The sequence below is a fragment of the Carassius gibelio genome, chromosome A2 (assembly GCF_023724105.1).
Source record: "Carassius gibelio isolate Cgi1373 ecotype wild population from Czech Republic chromosome A2, carGib1.2-hapl.c, whole genome shotgun sequence".
Taxonomy (NCBI): Eukaryota; Metazoa; Chordata; class Actinopteri; order Cypriniformes; family Cyprinidae; genus Carassius; species Carassius gibelio.
The window spans coordinates 24,072,063-24,094,628 of record NC_068372.1 but is presented as its reverse complement, the minus strand read 5'-3'; the positions used below and the strand labels follow the sequence as shown (position 1 = coordinate 24,094,628).

The window sequence follows — 22,566 nt, the reverse complement described above, 5'->3', positions numbered from 1 at the left end:
TAATGCAGTCCCAATGAAAAAGTGTCACAATCGTGTGTTGGAACCGCATGCGGTGAGTAAAACTGCTTCAAATATCTCTGTGTTGTTAACTTAACTATCGGCGCGTAAGCACATCAAGTAAACAACATGCGATGTTGTCATCAAACTGCACTTTCCACATGATACGTTACAGCTTAAAAAAAAAAAAAAAAAAAGACGACATAAAGTGGAACTTAGTCATTTTCCAAACCCGCTAAGCAAATATATACAGTTTCAGTACATACCACATAGAGATGTCGTTGCTGATGCTGCTGACTGTTAGCCATGGTTTGTTTTGGATGTTTTTTTCCTCACGGTTATGTCACAGCTTCCAAACGCTCTCAACGCAAAAGCTTACTCGCATTCGTGATTCTTTAGCTCCGCCCACACGTCACGCCTCCAGCCAGTCTTGTTTTTCCGGGAAAAATCGGTACAGACTATCTTTCTCTTATGAATATAATGAAACTAAAGACTTTTTGGAGTTATGAAGGATGCAGTACTACTCTATAGGTACTCAAGATTAACAGGATATTGAGTGAAAATGAGCATTTCACCCCCCCTTTAATCTGGACAGAACATTATTTAAAGGTTAGCATAACATTTGCACTTTTCTAAGAAACTGACCTGTAATGTTCTTCATATTGCTGAATTTATAAAAAAATAGTGGTGGGCCGTTATCGGCGTTAACGTGCTGCGTAAAATCTGTGGGTGTTCAATGTAATCTCTAGCAAGTTTGTATGTTTGCTAGAGTTTTTGGTTGGTTTTTAGGCGTTACATTGATTTTAAAAATTACATAATACTCATCTACCAGGTGAAAATCATAATTCCAGTTTAGAAAAGCAATAGAAGACCTCTCTCCAACTAGTCATTTTAACTTTCTGTAGCACAAACAGTGGGGAACAAGTTAAGTACAGTTTTATTAGTCTGTACTTCACCCTACTTTTGCATAACATTCCCTAATGAAAAGTTCCCAAGTAGCCAAACAGTTCCAAATTAAAAGTTAATTCAATAATTTGTTTAGTCATGTTTAAAGCGGGTTGCTCTTTAATACATCTGCTATAGCTAGTCTTTGTCTTCCAATCCCCTTGTGTGGTTGGATCCAACTCAACAAAGCCATTCAGGTGGAACAGTCGAGCTCTGTTTCTGTCCTCTCCAAATTTGAGCATGTCAGCGAGTACAGCACACCTCCATATGGCTCTTAATCACAACGCCAATAAAAAACACTTTGTAACCGCTGTGGCGGAAAAGGGTTGTTGGTGTAGTCACAATAATCATACATTGTTACACTTGTGCTATTAAGCCATGCTGTATAAAAATTGTACAGGGCCAAGAACTCAGCAAAATGATTCCTGAAAGCACTTTCGAGAACAGCTTATTTTCCCTTCAGTGCTTACAATGCAGTGTATGTTTACTTTTACATTTCAATCCGTAATTTAAAAGCCATTAGGTTAAGACAAGAGTACATGTTAGTCACTTACATCTGGTAACGACTCCCTCCAGTCTGATGATGTTGGGGTGGTCGAATTGGCCCATGATGCTGGCCTCGCTCAGGAAGTCCCGCCTCTGCTTCTCTGAGTATCCTGCCTTTAGACTTTTGATGGCCACGTAGATTTCTCTCTTGCTGGGAAGCTTCAGACGGCCACTGCATACCTCACCAAACTCCCCTGGCAAAGCGACACACAGCCATCATCAGCACACCGGCATCAGAGCAGATTTATGAAGGAAAATATGCATGAACAAAATCCTCTTGACAGGACAGCACTGTGACTGCACTCATTTTAGTGTATAAGTTTAAGATTTCTTTAGGAAAATGGCTTCTGAGGTAAAAAACTGCTGATATTGAGGTGTATAAGGATAAAATACTGGGCTGACTTTCTTTTGTTGAAACCGTAAATGTGTTATCACCCTAAAGGGGTTAATTTTCCGATAATGTCCAGATACATTATCCAGCTTATATTGCATAAAATCAATCAATCAGACAATCAAATCAGTCTTGATTTCTAGTGAAAATATATAAACATCCATAAAACTAGATATCTTTTCTGCATATGATATTACAACTTATCAAGACATATTAAGACATTAAAGATTATAATGGAATATTTCTTTATTTTAGTTAAGATGTTTAGATATTTAGATATATTTGTTTCTGTGAAACAAGACAATGCAGAGATATGCGATATTAACAGCTCAGTATTTCAAACAATAGCTTTGTGTGTGCGGCTTACAATGGGCAGACGTTCTATGATTTTCTTTCAAATAAAAACCACTGTTTTTTGATGTACATTGGCACACAACTGCGCTTACACACTGAAAACACTGATAAACATTTCATGAAGTGAACAAACCTCAATATTTAAGGAGACATGATTGCATAATGTATATTTGTGATTCAATACTGTTTTATTATCATTTCCTTTCCACAATTTGATCTATAGAACAATAAGTCTCTCACCTGCACCTATCACTCTCTCTATATGTATAGTGGAGGCATCGATTTCCTTGGCAAACTCTCGGACGGCTTGATTTGGGTCCTCGTAGGTGTGGGGGTGAATGTATGTTCTGCTTCCTGGCAATTTCACTGCAGTAAAAAATAAATAAATAAACAAATAAATAAAAAAGACCACATAGGATTTTCACACTGGGATTTTGAGTCCAAATGAATTGCCAAGACACGACTGCATCATAAAACCAAACAACCTCCTAAAATAGTTGAAAAAGATCAACTCTATGGTGAGGTTGAGTAAGAGGGTTTTTGATTTATATTACATTCTCACAGCTGAGACTGGAAGAGAGACCTTTTACATTTATGTTACCTCTAAAAAAAACTGTTTGTTTTGACAATCCATTATGTATAAGGGTTTAATGTGTTTGTGTGTGCTATTTTGGCCACTGTACCTCTCCCGTTCTGAAACTGCATTTTTTCTTCATCTGGTTCTTGCTTCGCTTTAATGTATCCACAATGTCTGCAACACATAAAACAAAAATAAAAACATCACCTATAAAAATTTAGATTTTTATAAACCATTCATAAAATTGCCATTCGGGTCTGTATGAGAGTAAGCAAAAGATCATCTCAATGCTGCTGAAGAGATTAAATTTCCTTCACATTTTAGACTCAATCACTGTTTTTCAGTCCATATATAAAGCCTTAATTGAGTCTGAACACGTCTGAATGAGTATGCCATCTAAAAAAGTGTTCAAATGAGAGTTTGAGTAAGTGTATGCCCTGATAAAAGTTTGTCTTTGCATGTGTATGTGTGTGAGTTGAGCACACTAGCACATCTGCTAGTCTCCAAGGGCACATTGGAATGTCTAAAAATAAAATACCCATTGGTGCTCTGGGTCTCCATGGGTACGATTCTGAAACCGTCTGCCTTCGCCTGCAGCAGTATAGTGCAACACACCCAGTATAAAAGCTCTTATAGGCTTAGCAACATTTTAAACATCCCTGCAAAACAACAGCCCCCCTCACAGTCATTTGTCAACTAAATGCAGCAGCAGTTTATGCATAAAAAACCCTGAAGTGAATCTCCTAAAGGCATTTCATTTAATGAAATTAAATAATAGCTGTTTCACATTTCAATTGAACAAGTTCACCTTTGAGTTGTTACAGTACTGATGTAGTAAGTCAATAAACAAATAAAGGTGCCAAAAATCAAAATAATAGAAAAACATTCAAAAAGTTGAACAGACAAACAAATAAATAAATAAATAAATTAATTAATTAATTAAACAAGGTGTCGGTAATTAAAGTAATAAAATAAACAGTTGAAAATTTGGATAAATCAAACAGTTGAACAAACAAATTAATAGATAAATAGTGCCATTAAAATAAACAAATTAATGCAAATAAATAATTAAATAATAAATAAATAAAAGTGCCAGTAATTAAAATAATAACATTAAATAAACATTCAGAATTTACTTGAATAAACAAACACCATTCAAAATAGCATTATTTGTAAACATTCAGCCCTGGTGCCAGAGACAATATAAAATCTTTCTCTATTAAATTAGATAGGAACAATACTAGCATGACTGGAAAAACTGTGACTGCCTTTGAGTGTGCCTAGAAACCCATATCTTTACCTTCGCACCTTAGAGCAGGTCATGAGGATGCTTGACTGAAGATCAGAATCTTGACTGAACTGAATCAGCCTCTGCAGCTTCCCACATGTAACTGCCTGATCTTTCATGCTCCCTTGCAAACAGCATTACGCTTTAATGAGAGAATTACATTTCCTTTATTCAGGTTCTTCTCTCCCCTGTTCCTGTTCCGAAACTCCCTTTGGTAATTTGTCTCAAAGTAAGAATCGCTCATGACAGCTAATCCGAGAAGAAAATGTAGAACTCTCTCATTACAATCAAGGACTAGTACATTTTAAAATCATCTTTTGATTATAATTGGTTTGGGGTGAGTTCCAAGGTGTCTGTAATAAGCCTGCTCTCCATTCGGCATGGCGAGGGAGCGGCTGAGCTTGTGATAAGAGTCGGCAGCAGGGAGACAGATGAGCTGGAGGCTTCTGGCTTTTAATTTGGCAGTAATGATGAGGAGAGGGCCGCCCATGCCAGGGTCACAGGAGCCCAGCCATGGTGAGTTGGCAGACTGGAGTTGTGATTGCGTGGTAGAGAAGAGTGATAATGATTCTGTCTTTGGCAAGCGTACCTCACTCACACATGTGTGTGTACACCACATAGTGGAACTGATTGCCAGTGTTCATCATGCTCCATGTCTTCAGTTTGATGCTGATTTTATTTGGCTGAATCAAACATAAGCTTGTAATCATGTAAACGCCACTAATTGGCTGGACGGATGGATACCCTAAGTGTGTGTGTGTGTGACTGTGGAAACCTTGACTAATCTTGTCATTTATGTCAAGGAGAATGAAGAAAATGTGGCATATTACAAGATGAATGGCTAAAGGTCTTCAAAACTAGAAAACAAGCCATTCGTTAAAATCTTAACCTCATGATCTTTTTTGAATGCAATCTGACAAATGGGAAAATATATGCAAATATAACAGCTGTTTATTATGAAAGCACTCAGCTATGCTGTCAGGAAAATTACACAAGAGCATACCGAAATACTATGTGTGTGCATATTGTGACAAAAATTTAGCATTTGTTCTACTAATGTTCTAATTTCTTTGTATCGTGCATGCTGCGTATCTCTTTATTAACTATATTTACTATATGGCTCAGCGTTACTGTCTGGGCAGAATTATTGAACCAACTACCAAAGACAAATTTGCAAATAACCTGCCTACCCGTACCCATAAATACACATTAAATAGTCGAAAATATCCAGACACCACTCAAATTTAAATATTCCCTCAATGTTTAATAGTAATGACTGTATGAATTTATTCACTGATAAAATAGATAATATCAGTAATACAATAAAAAATGCAGATTCTACAGCATCTAATATTTCAGTTTCATCCATGGCACCCAAAGATAAACTGCAGTGCTTTACAACTATAGGACAGGAAGAGCTAAATAAACTTATCACTGCATCTAAACTAACAACATGATTAATAGATCCTGTACCCACTAAATTACTGAAAGAGTTGTTACCTTTAGTCAAAGAACCGCTTCTCAATATTATTAACTCGTCATTATCTTTAGGTCATGTCCCAAAACCATTTAAGCTGGTGGTTATTAAGCCTCTTATTAAGAAACCACAACTAGATCCTAGTGACCTGGCAATTCAAATCTTGCATTTAATTCTAAACTTTTTGAAAAAGTCATGTCTGCTCAATTGTGGGCCTTCCTGCAAAAAATTATCTGTATGAAGAATTACAGTCAGGTTTCAGGCCTCACCGTAGCACAGAAACTGCACTTGTTAAAATTACAAATGACTTGCTTTTTGTGTCACATCAAGGCTGCATCTCATTGCTAGTTTTCCTTGATCTTAGTGCTGCGTTCCACACCATAGATCATGACATACTCATAGATCGATTTCAAAACTATAAAGGTATTCAAGGGCAGGCTTAAAGATAGTTTAGATCCTACCTGTCAGATCGCTACAACTTTGTTTATTTAAATGAGAGTCATCTCATTAATCACCAGTAAAATATGAAGTGCCACAAGGATCTGTCCTAGGTCCTCTGCTATTTTCAATATATATATATGTTGCCCCTTGGTAGTGGTTGACCGATATGTGTTTTTTAATAGCCGATGCCGATATCTTGGACAGCAGGGGGGCTGATAGCTGATATAAAGCCGATATGATTTTGTAAAAATTATTATTCTTAAATTTTAAGAAATTTGAAATGATTTGACAATGGATTAAAAAATTAATGTGTAAAATAAACATGCATATACTTTAGATGACCAGGTATTTTTCACAAATTAATACATCTTTAATAAAAATATAAAAAAGGAAGTAAACACTGTAATCAATGGGGCACTCAGTATTCTGGGAAGATTGTGTGCACTGGGAATAATATTTTTCAAATAAAGGTAGGGTAACACAAATTTTACATACAGCGCAGTCAAAAATGACATGAATATGACCATCATGGGCAAATGCATAAAGCGCAGCATAATTTGAAATCATGAGTTTAAAGTTTAAAGCATTCGATTCCCACGGACCGACTGTCACACACAGAACATGCGATCATGCAGGATACACACTTCACAAGATCTCACAAGTTTGCAAGGTTTGTGAAATTACCTATGATTTACACAAGCTCCAGTCTGGACCCTGAAACAACATACAGAACTACCAAATTTTGTTGTAAGTGTGATTGTATCATATAATAATTGCTGTTAATATTGTTAATCTTCTGTTTGACTATGTCTTTAATTGATTTAATTGATATGCACATAAACTGACAGTGACCACTGATAAGCTACTACTAAATATTGTAGAAACTTAATTTTCTGTAAAGTTGCTTTGCAATGATTTGTATCCTAAAAAGCACTATACAGATAAACTTGAATTGAATTGAATGTTTTGCAAGGGCTGAATCCAATACCATCATCCTTTTATAGATATGCTTAAAAGCACAACAATTACATTTGCAGCACTCTAACATCACTGTTAGTGTGTCAGATGGCATTGTTAGTCATGTTTGAGTCTTGTGTTTGGAAAAAAAAGTTTCAAGCATTACAACTAGATAAATAGACAGAACGATAGATAGATATACCCAACTGATAAATATAATGACATAACTATATTATGACAGGAAATCAGCTCAATAGACAGAACAACCAATAGAATGATAGCTCAATAAATAGAATGAATGAAAGAAGGATCAAATAGATAGAAAGACAGACGTGTTCAATTTACAAACTCAATACAATCTCATGAACTGAAACCGAGATTAGTTAGTTAGTTTTTAGCAACTAGTTGTACAGGCATCCTATTGTATGACCCACAATATAACTCTATTTGTTGTTAGAAATCCAATAAAGTCAGAGTCATGTTAAAATAGTAGTATTTTTCCCTTTTTTTCACAATCCAACTGTTTCTACAATCATTTTCTGCTTTGAAATGAAAACGTGAGCATTCTATGGTGCATATGTCAACAGCTATCATACATTTCCATTACATAGAGTGTGTATGCGGATATTGAGGATCACAAATCTTATGAAGCTGTTCTCAATGTATGTCTGTATGGCTGACGGTCCTCTCAGAAAACTAATGAGAAAATGAGCATTTTATATTGACAAAGTGTCTCTCCTTGAAGAACATCATCCTGATGAACGACTCTAATCTTACAGTGTTCCTCCAATAAATGAGTGAACACTGCTTGCTTTTGTTCAGCAATGGCTCTGCTCTTACAGTACAACCTGGATACCATGAGGACAAATCACTTTGTGCTACCTAATGCACTCTTGCACTCTTTCTCCGGAACATTCTGCCACCCAGGAGACAGACACGAGATGTTCGCTAAACCACAGTCTGGTTTTGTACTTTGCTGACGGGAGAAAAAAGATGTTCCCGCTCTATGTGAAGGTCTCGCACATTCAGGTTCATATTTCCTCATTCTCTAAGTTGCACACTCAATTTACATATCAATTTACCTTCCCGTTCTAATATGCTGTCACATGAGAGCCGTTCTTCATGACGGCTTCCAGCTTTCTGTCCTGCAGACTATAAAGCATTGCTTCTATAAAGAATAGTTCACCTAAAAATGCTAATTCTATCATCATTTATACACCTTCATGTCATTCTATATGACTTACTTTCTTCCATGATTTAAATTTTTAAACATATCCTCCTGGGCACTCTATTGCCAAAATGCATCATAAAAGTATAAAAAAAGAAGTCCATTCAAATCAGTCATCTGAAGCCATTCAATACCTTTTTAAGAAATTTAAGTCTTAAAAAATCTTAACAACCAACATAGCTCTTGTTGACATGTTCATAAGATTTCATATTAGTAGTAGGGATATCTGATTCATCAACTAATAATTCTAATAGTCTAATATTTCCAATGAAATGATTGTTCACAGAACCGTCTGAATGATTTGTTCACTTTTTTCTTTTAATTCTTATTACAAAAAGCTATTCCATTGCTTCAGAAAACCTGGAATGTAATGCATGCATGGATCATATGGACCAGTTTTTTATTTAAATTTTTTTGGTCATTTTGAAGCTTCACTGCACCCGACTTTTAATCATTTTGACTATACAGAAAACATTTTATAAAATGTACCTTTATAAGAAGAATCCTAAGAATTTGCAACAAATTACTAAATAATGACAAACATTTTTCAACTATCACTATTCTTTATATTTTATAACTTTTATTTAGAATAATAAGCAGCATGACTGTTTTTAATATTGATAATAATAAGAAAAATATTGCATATTAGAATGATTTCTTAAGGATCATGAAACAACATTCGACTTTGTCATCAAAAGAATGTCAGGAATTTGATATACAATATGGAAACAGGAAACATAATTTTAAATTGTAATAATATTTAACAATATTACTGCATTTTTCATCAAATAAATGCAGCTTAGGTAACATAAGCGACTTCTTGCAAAAAAAAAAAAAAATGCAAGTAGGAATACAACAGCTTGTTATGCCATTTTATGTATATATTAAACAATGTTTGAGTTATTTTTATTCTTTCCTTCTCTCTTATTTGACCTTTTTGCTTTTTGGAACATCCACCTCCATCGTTTCTCCCCTCCCTTCATCTCTCTTGCTATATTTTCACATCTTCATCTTGACACTCTTTGTGGGTGTGAGTTGGAGCAGGGCTGATGATAGTGCTGACAGTGTGCTTTCTGCTCGGAGCGCTCAATTGGGCTGCAGCAAACTAACGCTATTGAAATGAGACTTGGGGAGAAAGTGACCCACTGTAACAGGAACCCTAGAGCTGTAGAGCCCATTCCCATCGGCCTCTGCCCTGAGAGCTGAGCTGACTAAGGCGTTTTTTTTATTTCCCCATCTCTGCGAGGTGTCTGGTGTGAAAACGGCTCTCCCCAAAACAGAATTTCTTTAGGATCAAGAACACTGTTCAGACAAAGACATCGTTGTGATCAAACGGAAGGGAACTTTCTCCTCTGCGTGAGCTCAGATGGATGGATGCCTTTGGAAGAGAGTCTGATACCTTTAGTAAATATGGATGTACAAGGAAGGCATTCAAACCAGTCTCAAACTTAAATGTGAATCTAACAGAAGTTCAAAGGCCGGAAAGACAAAAAGGAACTTCTCAACCTTGAATAAACCTTCCCGAAATTCTAACTTTAGATAAATGATGACAAACAAGCTGTATAATGAGAAATATTTCATATGACAAGCAGGCTTTCTTGATATTCACAAGAGTTGATCTAGATGTTTTGGTGTAAACGGACTACATTAATAAGAGGATGGGTCAGGGTTCTCCTCTATCCTCCTAGCATTCCATTCATCTCCATTAAAGCCTCCCAAGCCACATGTCCTTGCCAACTGTTTCTAACTGACTTGCAATTAGGTGGAAAAAATGGTTCAGATATTCCCATGACTGCCACTGCCCTTACCCTTGCGCTCCAGCAGTGTGTTGAATTACGATCCCGGCATCTTATTTTACTAACACAAAGTGGACCACCTTAAAAACGGGACCAAGAGAGTCAGCTTCAAGTGAGCCATTCGCCAAAGAGTAATCAGTGACTTTCTGGTTAAAGTAATGACCCATTGAAATATCAGTCTGTGTATTATGAACTTGAAATTAAAAATCCTTTTTAACCTTGATTTTTATTCAAACGAACATGGATGTTTGTCGTAGGCTTCTGCAAAATACACACATCTGACCTCCAGGCTGACTTTCTGTACTGCACCGTTCCACCTTTAAAACCTTCTTCTCATCTCAGAATGATGAATGGCAGGTGGTCTTAAATGTTGACTTCCTGTTTGGCATGCGTCTGGGCTGAGGAAGAGCTGTAAAACCTGAAAAAAGCCTGCAAAGGGCACAGCATGAAGTTATTTCCTCCCGTAATGCTTAATTGCTTGTTTGATTACCTTGTGTTTTTTTTTTTACAACATTAAAACAGGAGGCGACCAACCTTAGCCTTTCATTTGACAATAAGCATGTGACCTTGATATAACCACCCATGCTTACGCCACAAAACAGCCACGGTCAAGCTGTTATGTGGATTACACTTTTTATTAATGGGAGAACTAAGGATGCGTATTAGACAGAGTGACCTTCTCAGGTCTGCAATATATTTATAGCCAATTCTTGCAGCTTATGCTGGAATTCTAAAAAGGTTTTAGCAATTCTGGTTAATTATTCTATTTAAAAATACTTAATAAACACTTGTATACAATGTATTAATCTGAACTACAATGTCCACAGCCTGATCCTGTAGAATAACTTTTAAAATTATTATCTTAAAAGATCCAAAAGGGAGTTATTGCATGATTGGCACAGAAGAACCATTTTCCACTAACTTTTCCACAAAAAAAAAAAAAAAAAAATTGGAATGGAAAGCTTCCATGGTCATTAAAGGTTCTTCATGAACCACAGATACCAATACAGAACCTATTTTAAAAGCATTTAGAAATAATGAAGTTCTGATGCTTAACATTGTTAGTTCACCCACCTAGATTTTACAGACAATATTTATAATATTGTCATGATTTCTTAAAGATAGTGTTTCAGATATGAACAAGGTTCAAAATAAAGGTTCTTCAATGGTTCTTTGCAGCATCTTAGGTTTAACCCTTCTTATAAACAATAGCTTGCCATTGTATTGAGTTATAGCTACTGTTTTTAGATATTTAGAGATTTAAAAATCTGGGGCCGGATTCACGAAACATTCTTAAGAATAAAATTCTTTTTAACTGCCAATTTCTTCTTATTTTCTAACTTAAGAAAAAATAAGAATATTTTGTATTCCCAAATATTAATCTCAAGAATATTCTTATGTTTTTTCTTGAGATTGTTTTTAAGAAAAATAAAATAAAAATAATTCAAATTCCTGAAAAGAATCTTCTTAAAAATCACAGTAAATAACTTCTTAAATTTAGGACAGCCCCAGACTTGTCCTAACTCCCAAAAAATAATAATTATATAATGCATTTATTGGGTTATTTCAAATGATTTGTTATATTTAAGCATTATAACAACAGCTACATATAATACACAGGAGGACTAGGGATTTGCTTTTTGTTTTCTGAAGGGACAGCGATGACTGTTAATGTAAACATGATCGCTCAGGTTTCACCTGTGTGTGACGCAGCTTTTTGCTGACATCAAAACTCATTAGCAACTCTTAAACGAGTCAGATAGGGAGCTTTAATTGAACACCATTAATCAAAGCTTATAAATACATAATCTTTGGCAGTATTTAGCACATATGAATGCTCAGGAAGCAAAATTTTCTGTAGAAGTGCAGACTACGTAATGGAAGCGTTCACACAGATGAGAGCGCAAAAACACGGCACAAAAATGAATGAAACATATTGCTGCAGCTTGAGACAGGCTATTTTTAAAAGTAACTGTTCAAAAACAGGCCACATTAAAAACATGAAGCGCCAGTCAAAGTCGCAATGAAAATATACAGTCATTTTGTGCGTGCTTATTATGATTATTAGAGTAATCTACAGGAAGCGCAAAAAAGACAATAGTGTGAGTTTAGCAGTGCATTATGTATTCATTCAGATAATGGCTGTTATTTTCTTCTTAAGAAAAAAAAAAATGTTCTTAAGAATATATTTGAGAATTTTTCAAGAATTGCACTTAAAAACACCCTCACGAACTTTGTGGAATTTATCTTATAAAAAAAATCTTAATTTATTTCTTAAGAAGATTTTTGTAAATCCGGCCCCTGGTTTCTGGATTTCTTAAGACAGTTTCTGGGTTTGGTGTTTTACTCCAAAATAAATATCCTGTCATTATTTACACATCACTTGCCATTACTTAAATTACTTACTTCATTGTCATTCCAAACCTGTACGACTTCATTTCTTCAGCAAAGTTTGCCCCTACAGTTGAAGTCACTGGGGTCCAAAGGTACACTGAACCCCACTAATTTACACTGTATATAGACCAAAAAAAAATTATCAAATAAATAATTACAATTATATTTTGTGTTGCACAGAAGAAAGAAAGCCATACAGGTCTGCAATGGCATGAATACATAATAACAAACTGTCGTGTTTTGGGTGAATACTGCATGCTGTTCAAAAGAGCCTATCATTTCACATCAATTACTCTCTAAAGTTCTATCCAGCCCATATAACTCAAAGGTCAAATAATGCATAACAAGAGGATTTGAACCTAACTGCCACTGAACTTTAATTTTGAAAACAGCTGCATAATAAGCAGTATTTATACATTGTTAACATCTGAAGCAAAGCGCTTTCGGTATAATTCAGATTAGACAGCAGTGTCCGTGTTTGAAGTTAAAAACTAAGTAAATGCTTTTGAGAGGCTTCTATTACTGATGAACAAAAAGGAAAATTACGCAAATGATCTTGTCAACATTCAGTAATGAAGAAATTCTACAAATGACAGCACTTTGTTCTGAACCCTTTGTTCACTGCCACACCAAGAAAGAGAGAGGGAGAGAAATATCAGATTTGTTTCTCATCTAGACCACACACAATGCAGAACAAAAGAGAAGTCACAACAACACAGTGTCTGTACAAGATTAGACTCAAAAAATTGAAAAAGAAGCCGAGAGAGATTCACAGAGAGGCTCTCCATAGTGCTTTAAGTGAGGGAGCGTTTTGGCCGGCATTGGCTGTCAGCGAGGATGATTAGCATAAATGACAGGATTTTTTTCAAAGATCAGATGATTTCTATCCATTCGGTGTGTGTGCCATAGTGCTAATAGGATGGAGACGGACAGAGAAATGCCTCCCTAATGTTTTCATCACACGGAGATGCTCTTCAGATTAATGGTAATCAGTGTCACCCACGTCTCCAGCTCACGGAGCCCTCGATGCTGAACCGCACGGTCATTACACTTTCAAGCAATAAGAGATAGCCAGAATGAATGTGAAACAAAATGTTTGTCCCTCGTCTCTGGATCCCTCATTTCTTTTAGCTACTTTTGCTTGGCTCCTTTCTCTGTTAGAGGAGACCTGGCAGACCTCCAAGGCCTGTGCTTGCTATATAAAAAAATACAAAAATAAAAATAAATAATAAAAGATTTACTTCAGCCTTACTAAGTCATTATTAGCGAAAAGAAGAGATTAAATTGAAATATGTGCTGAATTCCAGGATGTGTTTCTGATTGGTGTGGAGAAACATCTCATTTGTTAACGATTCATTGTTGTAATTGAGAATGCAGGAGAGAAAATTGCAGTTATAATGATCCTGTTTTTGAGAGCTGCTTTTTTATTAGTTTGATTCAGTACAGCAGTCAGAATCCAATTAATTAAGGAGTCTGACCTCTGACATGATGACTAGTGTCGCCCTAATCTATGCAGGGGCCACGCATGTAATAAAACTCTCATTTGCTAATCGCCCCAAAGAAAATGAAAGTGCATGCCTTTGTTTTGGTGACAAAACGACAGTGTAAATTAGATGTGATAGCAGGTTCATTTTGGTTGAATTTTAATTAGAAATAATAAATACTAAGGCACAATTCGTTTAACAACGTTTAACAACGTTTAACAACGACACTGTATAACAACAATAACATAATAATAATAATAATAATATCATAAAATATTATCATAATGCTATTTGTATCATAATAAAAATATTATATAACAATTATTATTCTGTACTAATAATAATAATAATAAAATTATGATTATTATTATGATTATGGTTATTATTATTAACACAAGCTCTGAAAACAAATCATAACCATTCACAGTTTTAATGCCATAACATACACCTAATTTCTTTTGTCGGTTTCAGCAAAGTTTTCTGAGGAAAGTAGTACAGTACAAGGATATTTACACTCCCTTCCCAAAGACTAAAAAGCTTGAAACACACAAACAGGCCTCTCACCTCTTTCCTAGCAAGAGGTTTAAGATTCCCTTCCTGTATACTTGTGCTCGACAGGCAGCAGCTTGCTCTGCTTTCATCATCTCAGTGTTTACTTCACTTTTATGCTGACTATGCAATATTTCAGTCGCTACTGAAATCACACCACTCAAAATGAACTGAGCTATAGTGCCGTCCATTCTATAGAAACAATTATTAGTAGCGGCACCGCTGCCAAACAGTGCCTTTACCGACAGAGAGTATATTGCGGTGAGAGGCCAGTCCATCACGCTAAGAGGATGGTAGAAACATTATACCTCTGGATAAACGTGAGAAGTATGCGTGTGCATGTGTTTGCACATGTGTGTGTAAATGAGAATGCATTGAGAAGGGTCCACCGAGCTCCTATGAAACTCTGTGTTCCCCATTCCAGCTTTTATAATGGGACAGCTCTTCCAAACTGTTTTGGCTCTAAAACGTCATTATGTCTGTTGTGCTACAATTTCAGGCACGGAGAGGTGCTTTGCTGTGTCTACTAGCAGCACGGATGCATTTTTACCAGGGCAGACAAACTAAAAGCCAAACGTTAAATTGTTAAATTGGTGCCATTTGGCCAATCAAAGTCATGCGACGTTACCATACCGAAGCACACTTGAGGTAAAACTGAACATTTCATGCAGAAATCCATTATGAACATAGCAGCGCGACAACCTGTTGGACAGATAATAGGAGGATGAAAATGATCGAAAACATGTTTGAGAGCATGAAGAGCTCTCAGCTTTAGGTTCTTGGGAGAAACGTTCTACTTGCATGAGAGTAAGTGTATGAAGCACACTTTCCTGTCATCAAGTTTTAAGAATAACCCAAGGCCTGCAGCAGATGCTTCGAAGAGAACATCTCATAGACAAAGAGGTGCTGCCTCTCTCTGATTAAATCGACTTGAAAATCTTCCTGTGCACTTCATCTTTCATTACAGAGACAAATCCATCTGTGCCATACTAGCATCATCAAGGAGATAAGTGAATGATCTCTTATGGAATCTCAAATTATCTCCACCATCATGAGAGACTGTATCTGAAAAATGAGGTAGAGTGGTTTGATCGCACGGTATACACTTAAAGGCGGACCAAAAACACTATAAGGAGGGAAAAAAACTAATGAGAAAATAATGATGCACAATATAGCTCTAGAAATTTAAATCACAATTTGTTTTCTCTAAAACAAGCATAGACATGCCTGGGAAATCATCATCATCATGGTAATACGTTTCAATTGTTACAGTTATGCCGTTGTAGGAATGCTTTATTTTCCTCAATTAATTTATTCCGAAAGTGTCCAATAATAGGGCTCCCGTGAGGCCAACTCCATATAGTAAATATGTAGGCTAATAATAATTCACTATACAATTTTATACATTTATTTAAAGTACAACTTAAACACCTTAATGTTTTGTTTGTTAGAAATGCAGATTTTCACTTCACAAGATGGATTCCTTGTAGATTATTGTGATGTTTTTTTTGTCCGCTGTTTGAGCTCTCATTCTGATGGAACCCTTTCATTGCAGAGGATCTACTGGTGAGCAAGTGATACAGTGCTAAATTTCTCCAAATCTGTTCAGATGAAGAAACAAACTTTACATCTTGGATGGTCCTATTTTTTTTATTATTGCCTAAACTAATCCTCAATTATTTAAATGATGGAAAATCAATGAGTCAACCTTTGAGATGAATAATAGTGCAATGCATATGAATCATACAGTTTGATAATTATTAAAAAATAATGTGCTTGCTTCATTTGAATGCAGCAGAAAATATGAAAAAAATGTATTAAAAGACAAATATTGGCATGTGTACAATGCACACTAAATAATTAAGTGGAGGATACTGGTTAAAAGAGATTATCCTAAAGGTCAGAGAGAGTAAGACATGGGAATAAAATACACTCACTGGCCACTTTATTAGGGACACCTTGCTAGTACAAGGTTGGACCCCCTTTTGCCTTCACAACTATCTTAATTCTCTGTGGCATAGATTCAACAAGGTGTTGTAAACATTCCTCAGAGAATGATAGCATCACGGAATTGCTGCAGATTTGTCGCCTGCACATCCATGATCCATCACATCCCAAATTTGCTCTATTGGATTGAGATCTGGTGACTCTGGAGGCCATTTGAGTAAATTGAACTCATTGTCATGTTCAAGAAACCAGTCTGAGATTAGGGCTGCACAATTAATTGAATTTCTAATTGCGATTACGATGCAACAATTACATAATCATTCAAAGCCAGTACTACAAAAATAGATAAACAATTAAAAATGCCCACATGCATTATTCTGTGTGCTTAAGAGGTGTTTGCAGTGTGGGGTTTAACACCCTGGATAAAATACATTTTGTCTAACTGATGTCTGTTGTTGTCACAACTGATGTTGTTGTCACTCTGTTGCACATGATGGATACGTTAAACGCCAAACATGTTAAAAGCAGAACAAAACAGGGCTACTCTTTTGAACTGCATGCCACACGGACCTTTTATTTGCTCACCTCAAAAGAAAACAGCTGAGCGTGAGTTTAGAGTGCATGCATTTATTACAATGACCAATCGCAATCACGCACTAAACAACACTGTGAAATCCAGTAAAAAGCACTCAAGTTCAACGCAGAGTTCTCTAGTACAATTAACGTCTCTTTAATTTAAAATTAGTAATTAAATTAGTTTTTTTAAAGCCAAATAAATCATAGCTGTTATTCTCATCAACAGGAGAAACAGTGCAACAAAGATCCGGTTATAAGCCTGTGGCGAGTGGGGCGGGGCCGAGAGGCGTGGGAACGAGGAGTGAGGCCAGGTGTAGTGATTGGAGATGAGCTACACCTGAGCCCCACCGCTAGTATCGAGTCCCACGTAGGAGATGGAAGGATATAAAACTGGAGCGACGACCGTGAAGGACGAGAGAGGACCAGGCCTGGGACATTATTTTATGTTTGCTTTTTATTTATGCGCACCAGTCGTCCGTGAGGGGCTGGTGCGCCGTTTTGTATTTACTTTTGAATATTAAAATGAGTTTTGATTGTGCGCCGGTTCCCGCCTCCTTCTTCCCGATGAATATGGAGATTTGTTTAATCGTTACAGTGGTGCCGAAGCCCGGGAGAAGGAGGGATGCGCTGCTGAAGATCCCTCGCCGCTGTGGTGAATCCGCGGTGCCCTCGAGCTGGCGAGGTTTGTGCCGCCATGGACGCTCGAGGCGGTGGGCTGGAGCGAGTTGCCGGGGACGGGCGAGCTCGCTGCCGACCGCCCACGACAAGGAGGGGCGGCTGCCGTCCGTGAGGGAGCGGAGGAGTCGGCGCCGTTTGCCAGGGGGCCGGAGCCTGCCGCCTCCGTGACGGAATCCGGAGGGGCAGGGAACGGGGGACTCCTGCCGCTGCCCAAAATCGGAGGAGCCGTCGCCGTCCACCGGGCGGCGGAGGAGTGTCGTGCCGTCCGCCGAGGGCCGTCCAGTGCCACCGCCGGGCACCGCGGAGGAGATCACCCAGCCGGTGGAGGGCCGAGCAGCAGTGCGTCTGGGAACCGGATTTTTTTTTTCCCTCTCTCCCCTCTCTCGTCCCTGTCGCTCCTCCTTCCATCTCCTTTTCTCTCGCCTCGTCTGTCCTACCCCCAGGTTCCCGCAGGTCCCCGTGAGCGGTCTCCCCCGGAGGGAAGGGGGGGGGGGGGTGGGGGAGTAGAGCGCAGTCTCGGGAGTACCCCCCGGCCTGCGAGGGGCGATGGGGGTATGTGGCGAGTGGGGCGGGGCCGAGAGGCGTGGGAACGAGGAGTGAGGCCAGGTGTAGTGATTGGAGATGAGCTACACCTGAGCCCCACCGCTAGTATCGAGTCCCACGTAGGAGATGGAAGGATATAAAACTGGAGTGACGACCGTGAAGGACGAGAGAGGACCAGGCCTGGGATATTATTTTAATGTGTGTGCTTTTTATTTATGCGCACCAGTCGGCCGTGAGGGGCTGGTGCGCCGTTTTGTATTTATTTGTGAATTATTAAAATGTGTTTTGATTGTGCGCCGGTTCCCGCCTCCTTCTTCCCGATGAATATGGAGATGTGTATCGTTACAAAGCCGTTTCAATCCACAAATCACCCACATTTACTATAGTTTTACTGTTGTAACACTAATGCTAACAATAGTAAAGTGGCAGAAAAGTATGATATTCAAACGATCAAGTATTATTATATTATTAATATATTAAATATGTTAAGTCTCTTTTTCGGACCATTCTCTGTAAACCCTAGAGATGGATGTGCATGAAAATCCCAGGAGATCAGCAGTTTTTGAAATCCTCAGACCAGCCGGTCTGGCACCAACAACCATTCCACGTTCAAAGTAACTTAAATCCCCGTTCTTCCCCATTTTGATGCTTGGTTTGAACTTCAAATCATCTTGAACCACATATAGATGCCTAAATGCATTGAGTTGCTGCCATGTGCTCATTTGCAATTTGTGTTACCAAGCAATTGAACAGGTTTACCTAATAAAGTGGCTGGTGAGTGTAGATTTTCGAACTTTTTCATAAGTTGAAAACAAAAATAATTGTCTGGCATTGATAAGAGCAGCTTTGATGTTTGATAAGTTGAAGAGCTAAACTTGCAGGAGTTTTCCAGCTGTTAGTACCCACCTGCCAAGTCTTAATTGCTTTTTAGGGAAACTGATTTAAAAAAAAAATAAAAATGAGTTGTCCAAATTTGATGACTGAATACCATCTGACTGCTGTAACACATCCCAGTTTCTCCTGTTGTCCATATACAAGACCACAAATATTCTGTATTCTGTCAGCCAATGTTTGTCCCTGGTGCACTGAAGAAGCAAATTAAAATAGCATTATTTATTTATTTGTTTACTTTATTTTGATCTCAGCTGCTATTTCATTAATTCAAAAAGTAAAGAGATCACAGCGAATGGAAAGAAGAGAAAGGAATAGCTTGTGCGCTAATGGCTGCAAAAACTTTACTAAATTATTAAGTTATTATTGTGTAAACTAAAACTTTATTTCTATTGACCAGTGCGCTTAGTTTTTTTTATTGAGAATTTGACTGTATGACTGTTTAAAAAAAAAATAAAATTTTATGATATGCTAATCATGCTTGCCTATTTTTTTTTCATTCAACAAGGGGAATGCAGCTAATTAGCTGTATTTCAAACGATTATATTAAAGCATAGATCCCAGCCTCAAAATTCTTGTAGGCTACATGTATTATAGCAGTGCAACAGGCAATGCTGATGTTAAAATCTCAAAATAAATCTCTGTGAGCCAGATGAAGTACAAAAATATGCTAACAGTGCTAGCCATGTTCTTACAGACAGAAAAGGAAGAAAGAGACAGAGAGAGAGAAGAGGAGTATGGGGAATAGAGACAGAAAATAATGAAGCAAAACTAGCTGCAAGCTAGTGGTAAAAATACCGCAAGCCAAACAGCCACTCTGCTTTAATGTATGTTTATTATTTCGCTCATTCTTTCATTCAGTTGCTTGTTTATGCATTTGTTTGTTCACTCACTCGTTCACTTGTCTTTTGTTTCCTCATCGTTTTTTTTCTCCCTTGTGTGATTCTTATAAAAAAAGATGGATATACTTGGCAGCTATAAAGACCTAATGGCAAGAGGAAACAAAACGGACTCAAGAGGTCAAGTGGGATTTTAGCAGACCAAGACATGAGGAGCAGTGAGGTGATTATGTTCTTTGATCTCTCGTCCTGAAATCCTGCGCTGCATGAAATGAAACTATTCTCAATGTTTGATAGTAAGCCAATGGCTCAGCTTGAAGACATATAGCTGGCTGGCAGGGGTTATTGAGGTCTGTCTTCTCTTTGAAGAATGTTACAGTTTGCATAATCTTTCTATAGTATGTCAGACAGCTGTGTTACAGTGGAGACTTATGCCTGAGGAATAATCTTCTGGCAAACTTGCACATGGTGGAATAATAAAAAGACATTTGAAGGCCTCAAATTTGTGGGAAAGACTGTATATGTGCAGTATTTTAGAGAGTCTACAGTATAGCTTTTCTAACACATTAATACAGTACGTCTGAATGACTTATGTAAGCCCTATTTAATTTGGCCTAATTAGACATATTATGGTCATGTCTGCAATTTAAGTTGAACTATTTTAGCTTAACATGGCAATATAAATGCAATTAATGTACAAGATTCATAAAAACAGCACAAGATGAAACCAAACAGTGTTTTAATTCAGTAATTCAACAAATTAAATAACTGCTTCCAATTTTATTATTATTATTATTATTATTATTATTATTATTATTATATATTTTTTAATTCAACAGATATTACTACTGATTCTTTAGAAATTATTATAATGCTGGTTATTTGGTGCTCAAAAACCATTTTGTATTATTATCAATATATATAATAGTTGTGCTGCTTAATATTGTTGTGGAAACTGAACATTTTTCATGATCCATTGATGAATAGAAAGTAAAAAAAAAAAAAAAATAGTCAGTTTTGATCAATTTAATGGATCCTTGGTGAACGAAATAATTCATTTCTTAAAAATAAATAAATGAAATCACACCAACCCCAAACTTTTGAAAGTTAATATTTGTATAGACCAATATTTACAAAAATAGCAAAGACTGAATGAATGAATGCAAGACGACAGATTTTTATCAAATACACTACATAACTACTGAACAAAACAAATCATAGTCTGCACAAAAAACGTAATCCATACGTATGAGCATTGCCAGAAACATTTGCGATTTGAAATCCGACAGTAATAAATTTATTGTTCAAGGCACTGAATTTGTCAAGACACCTTAAAGGAGAGGCATTTAGAGATGCATCACCTCTGAAAGAGTCTGATGTACTGACAGTCCAACAACACAGTAAAGACAACACACTGTCAAAATCCTCTCTGAAAATTAGCTGATTTAAATTCATTTTTCTAATTCAAACACTCGCCATGAAAATAATAGAGCTATAAACATGAGACTACTAGCAATTTTCTCCAATCGCCCATCCTTTTCTTTTTCTGTTCTTCACCACTTCTGTTTTCCTCTTTTACAGTTATTTAAGGCACACCGATCAACATATTCTGTTTTTCCAGCTTTCACTCCAGACTGAGAGCTCTAACTGGAAATGCATGAAGCTGCACTGGCTTGTGAGTAAAACCTGCCGAAAATCCCTCTAGTACACCACTTTTTCTGGTCTTGTGTATTCCAGTCATACATATTTATTGTTTTGGTTTATAGTTGAGTGGTTTGAGATTAATTATTTGTTGCCCGTGAATCCATTACGTGCATTTCTACATGCTCTCAGCAGGCAAACATGAGTCTTTTCTAGTCAATACTGAATAGGCCACTCAGCATGATAGGCAATCACCTCAGATCAATACTAATGTTTTTAGAGACTTCGGGCGAGCTTTGTTCAAGAAAGAAACCACTATTTAATTCAGTCAGAGTATATTTATTATGAGTATTTATAGGCTCAGTACATCTCATCCAACTGACTGCACTGTCTTTTCTGCTTCAGCTATTACTTGAAAAGCAAAGATACTGTGCAAAATGTCTCCTCAGACTTCAATTTCAAACACTTTCTTGGTTTTTAGGAGCCTATAAGACACACCTCACCGAGTGCTTGTATGGGCTGTTCTAGTTCTTTTAAATGCTTCGGCATGGAAGAATCCACACTTCATTTTCTAATTCAAGGTTCAATTTCCTTTAAAATTGCCATTTGACAGCAGCTCTCAGGTCTAACATACAGAAGCGTTTTATTTTGCTCCGTAATATCAGCCCTCAGGACCAGTACACCTTCCTCCAAGATGGTTTAGAAGTACAGAGCGACCGAAGCAAAAGGTCAGATGGTCTTAAAAGGAGGACTATTCTTACCGTCCGCTCACTACAAAACACGTCACCAGGAAGATAAGGAGCACAATGCCACCGGCTATGGACACCGCAAGGATTGTGGACTGGTTAGGGTCCCCAATAGCCAGCATATCTGAAGAGGGAGACAGGGAGAAAGAGACACATTTGCATCAGTGTTAACCCTCATGTTCCGTTTTTGAGATTGACTCTCTTTTTGTTTGGCCTCAAAGTCCCCAATGAGTTCCTCTGACTTGATCAAAACCCACAAGAAAGTTATTCAGATATTCATC

The 22,566-nt window shown here is 37.2% G+C and overlaps 1 protein-coding gene across 1 annotated transcript in view; it reads right to left on the bottom strand.

The window, feature by feature from the left end:
• LOC127934007 (ephrin type-A receptor 3-like) overlaps positions 1-22,566 on the bottom strand; it is a 108,644-nt gene that overhangs the window by 21,084 nt on the left and 64,994 nt on the right. The window contains exons 8-11 of the mRNA XM_052531174.1: positions 22,301-22,409; positions 2,917-2,984; positions 2,474-2,599; positions 1,497-1,682 (exon numbers count right to left, since the gene is read on the bottom strand). Coding sequence (XP_052387134.1) covers positions 1,497-1,682; positions 2,474-2,599; positions 2,917-2,984; positions 22,301-22,409 — 489 coding nt within the window. The remainder of the gene's footprint in view (positions 1-1,496; positions 1,683-2,473; positions 2,600-2,916; positions 2,985-22,300; positions 22,410-22,566) is intronic.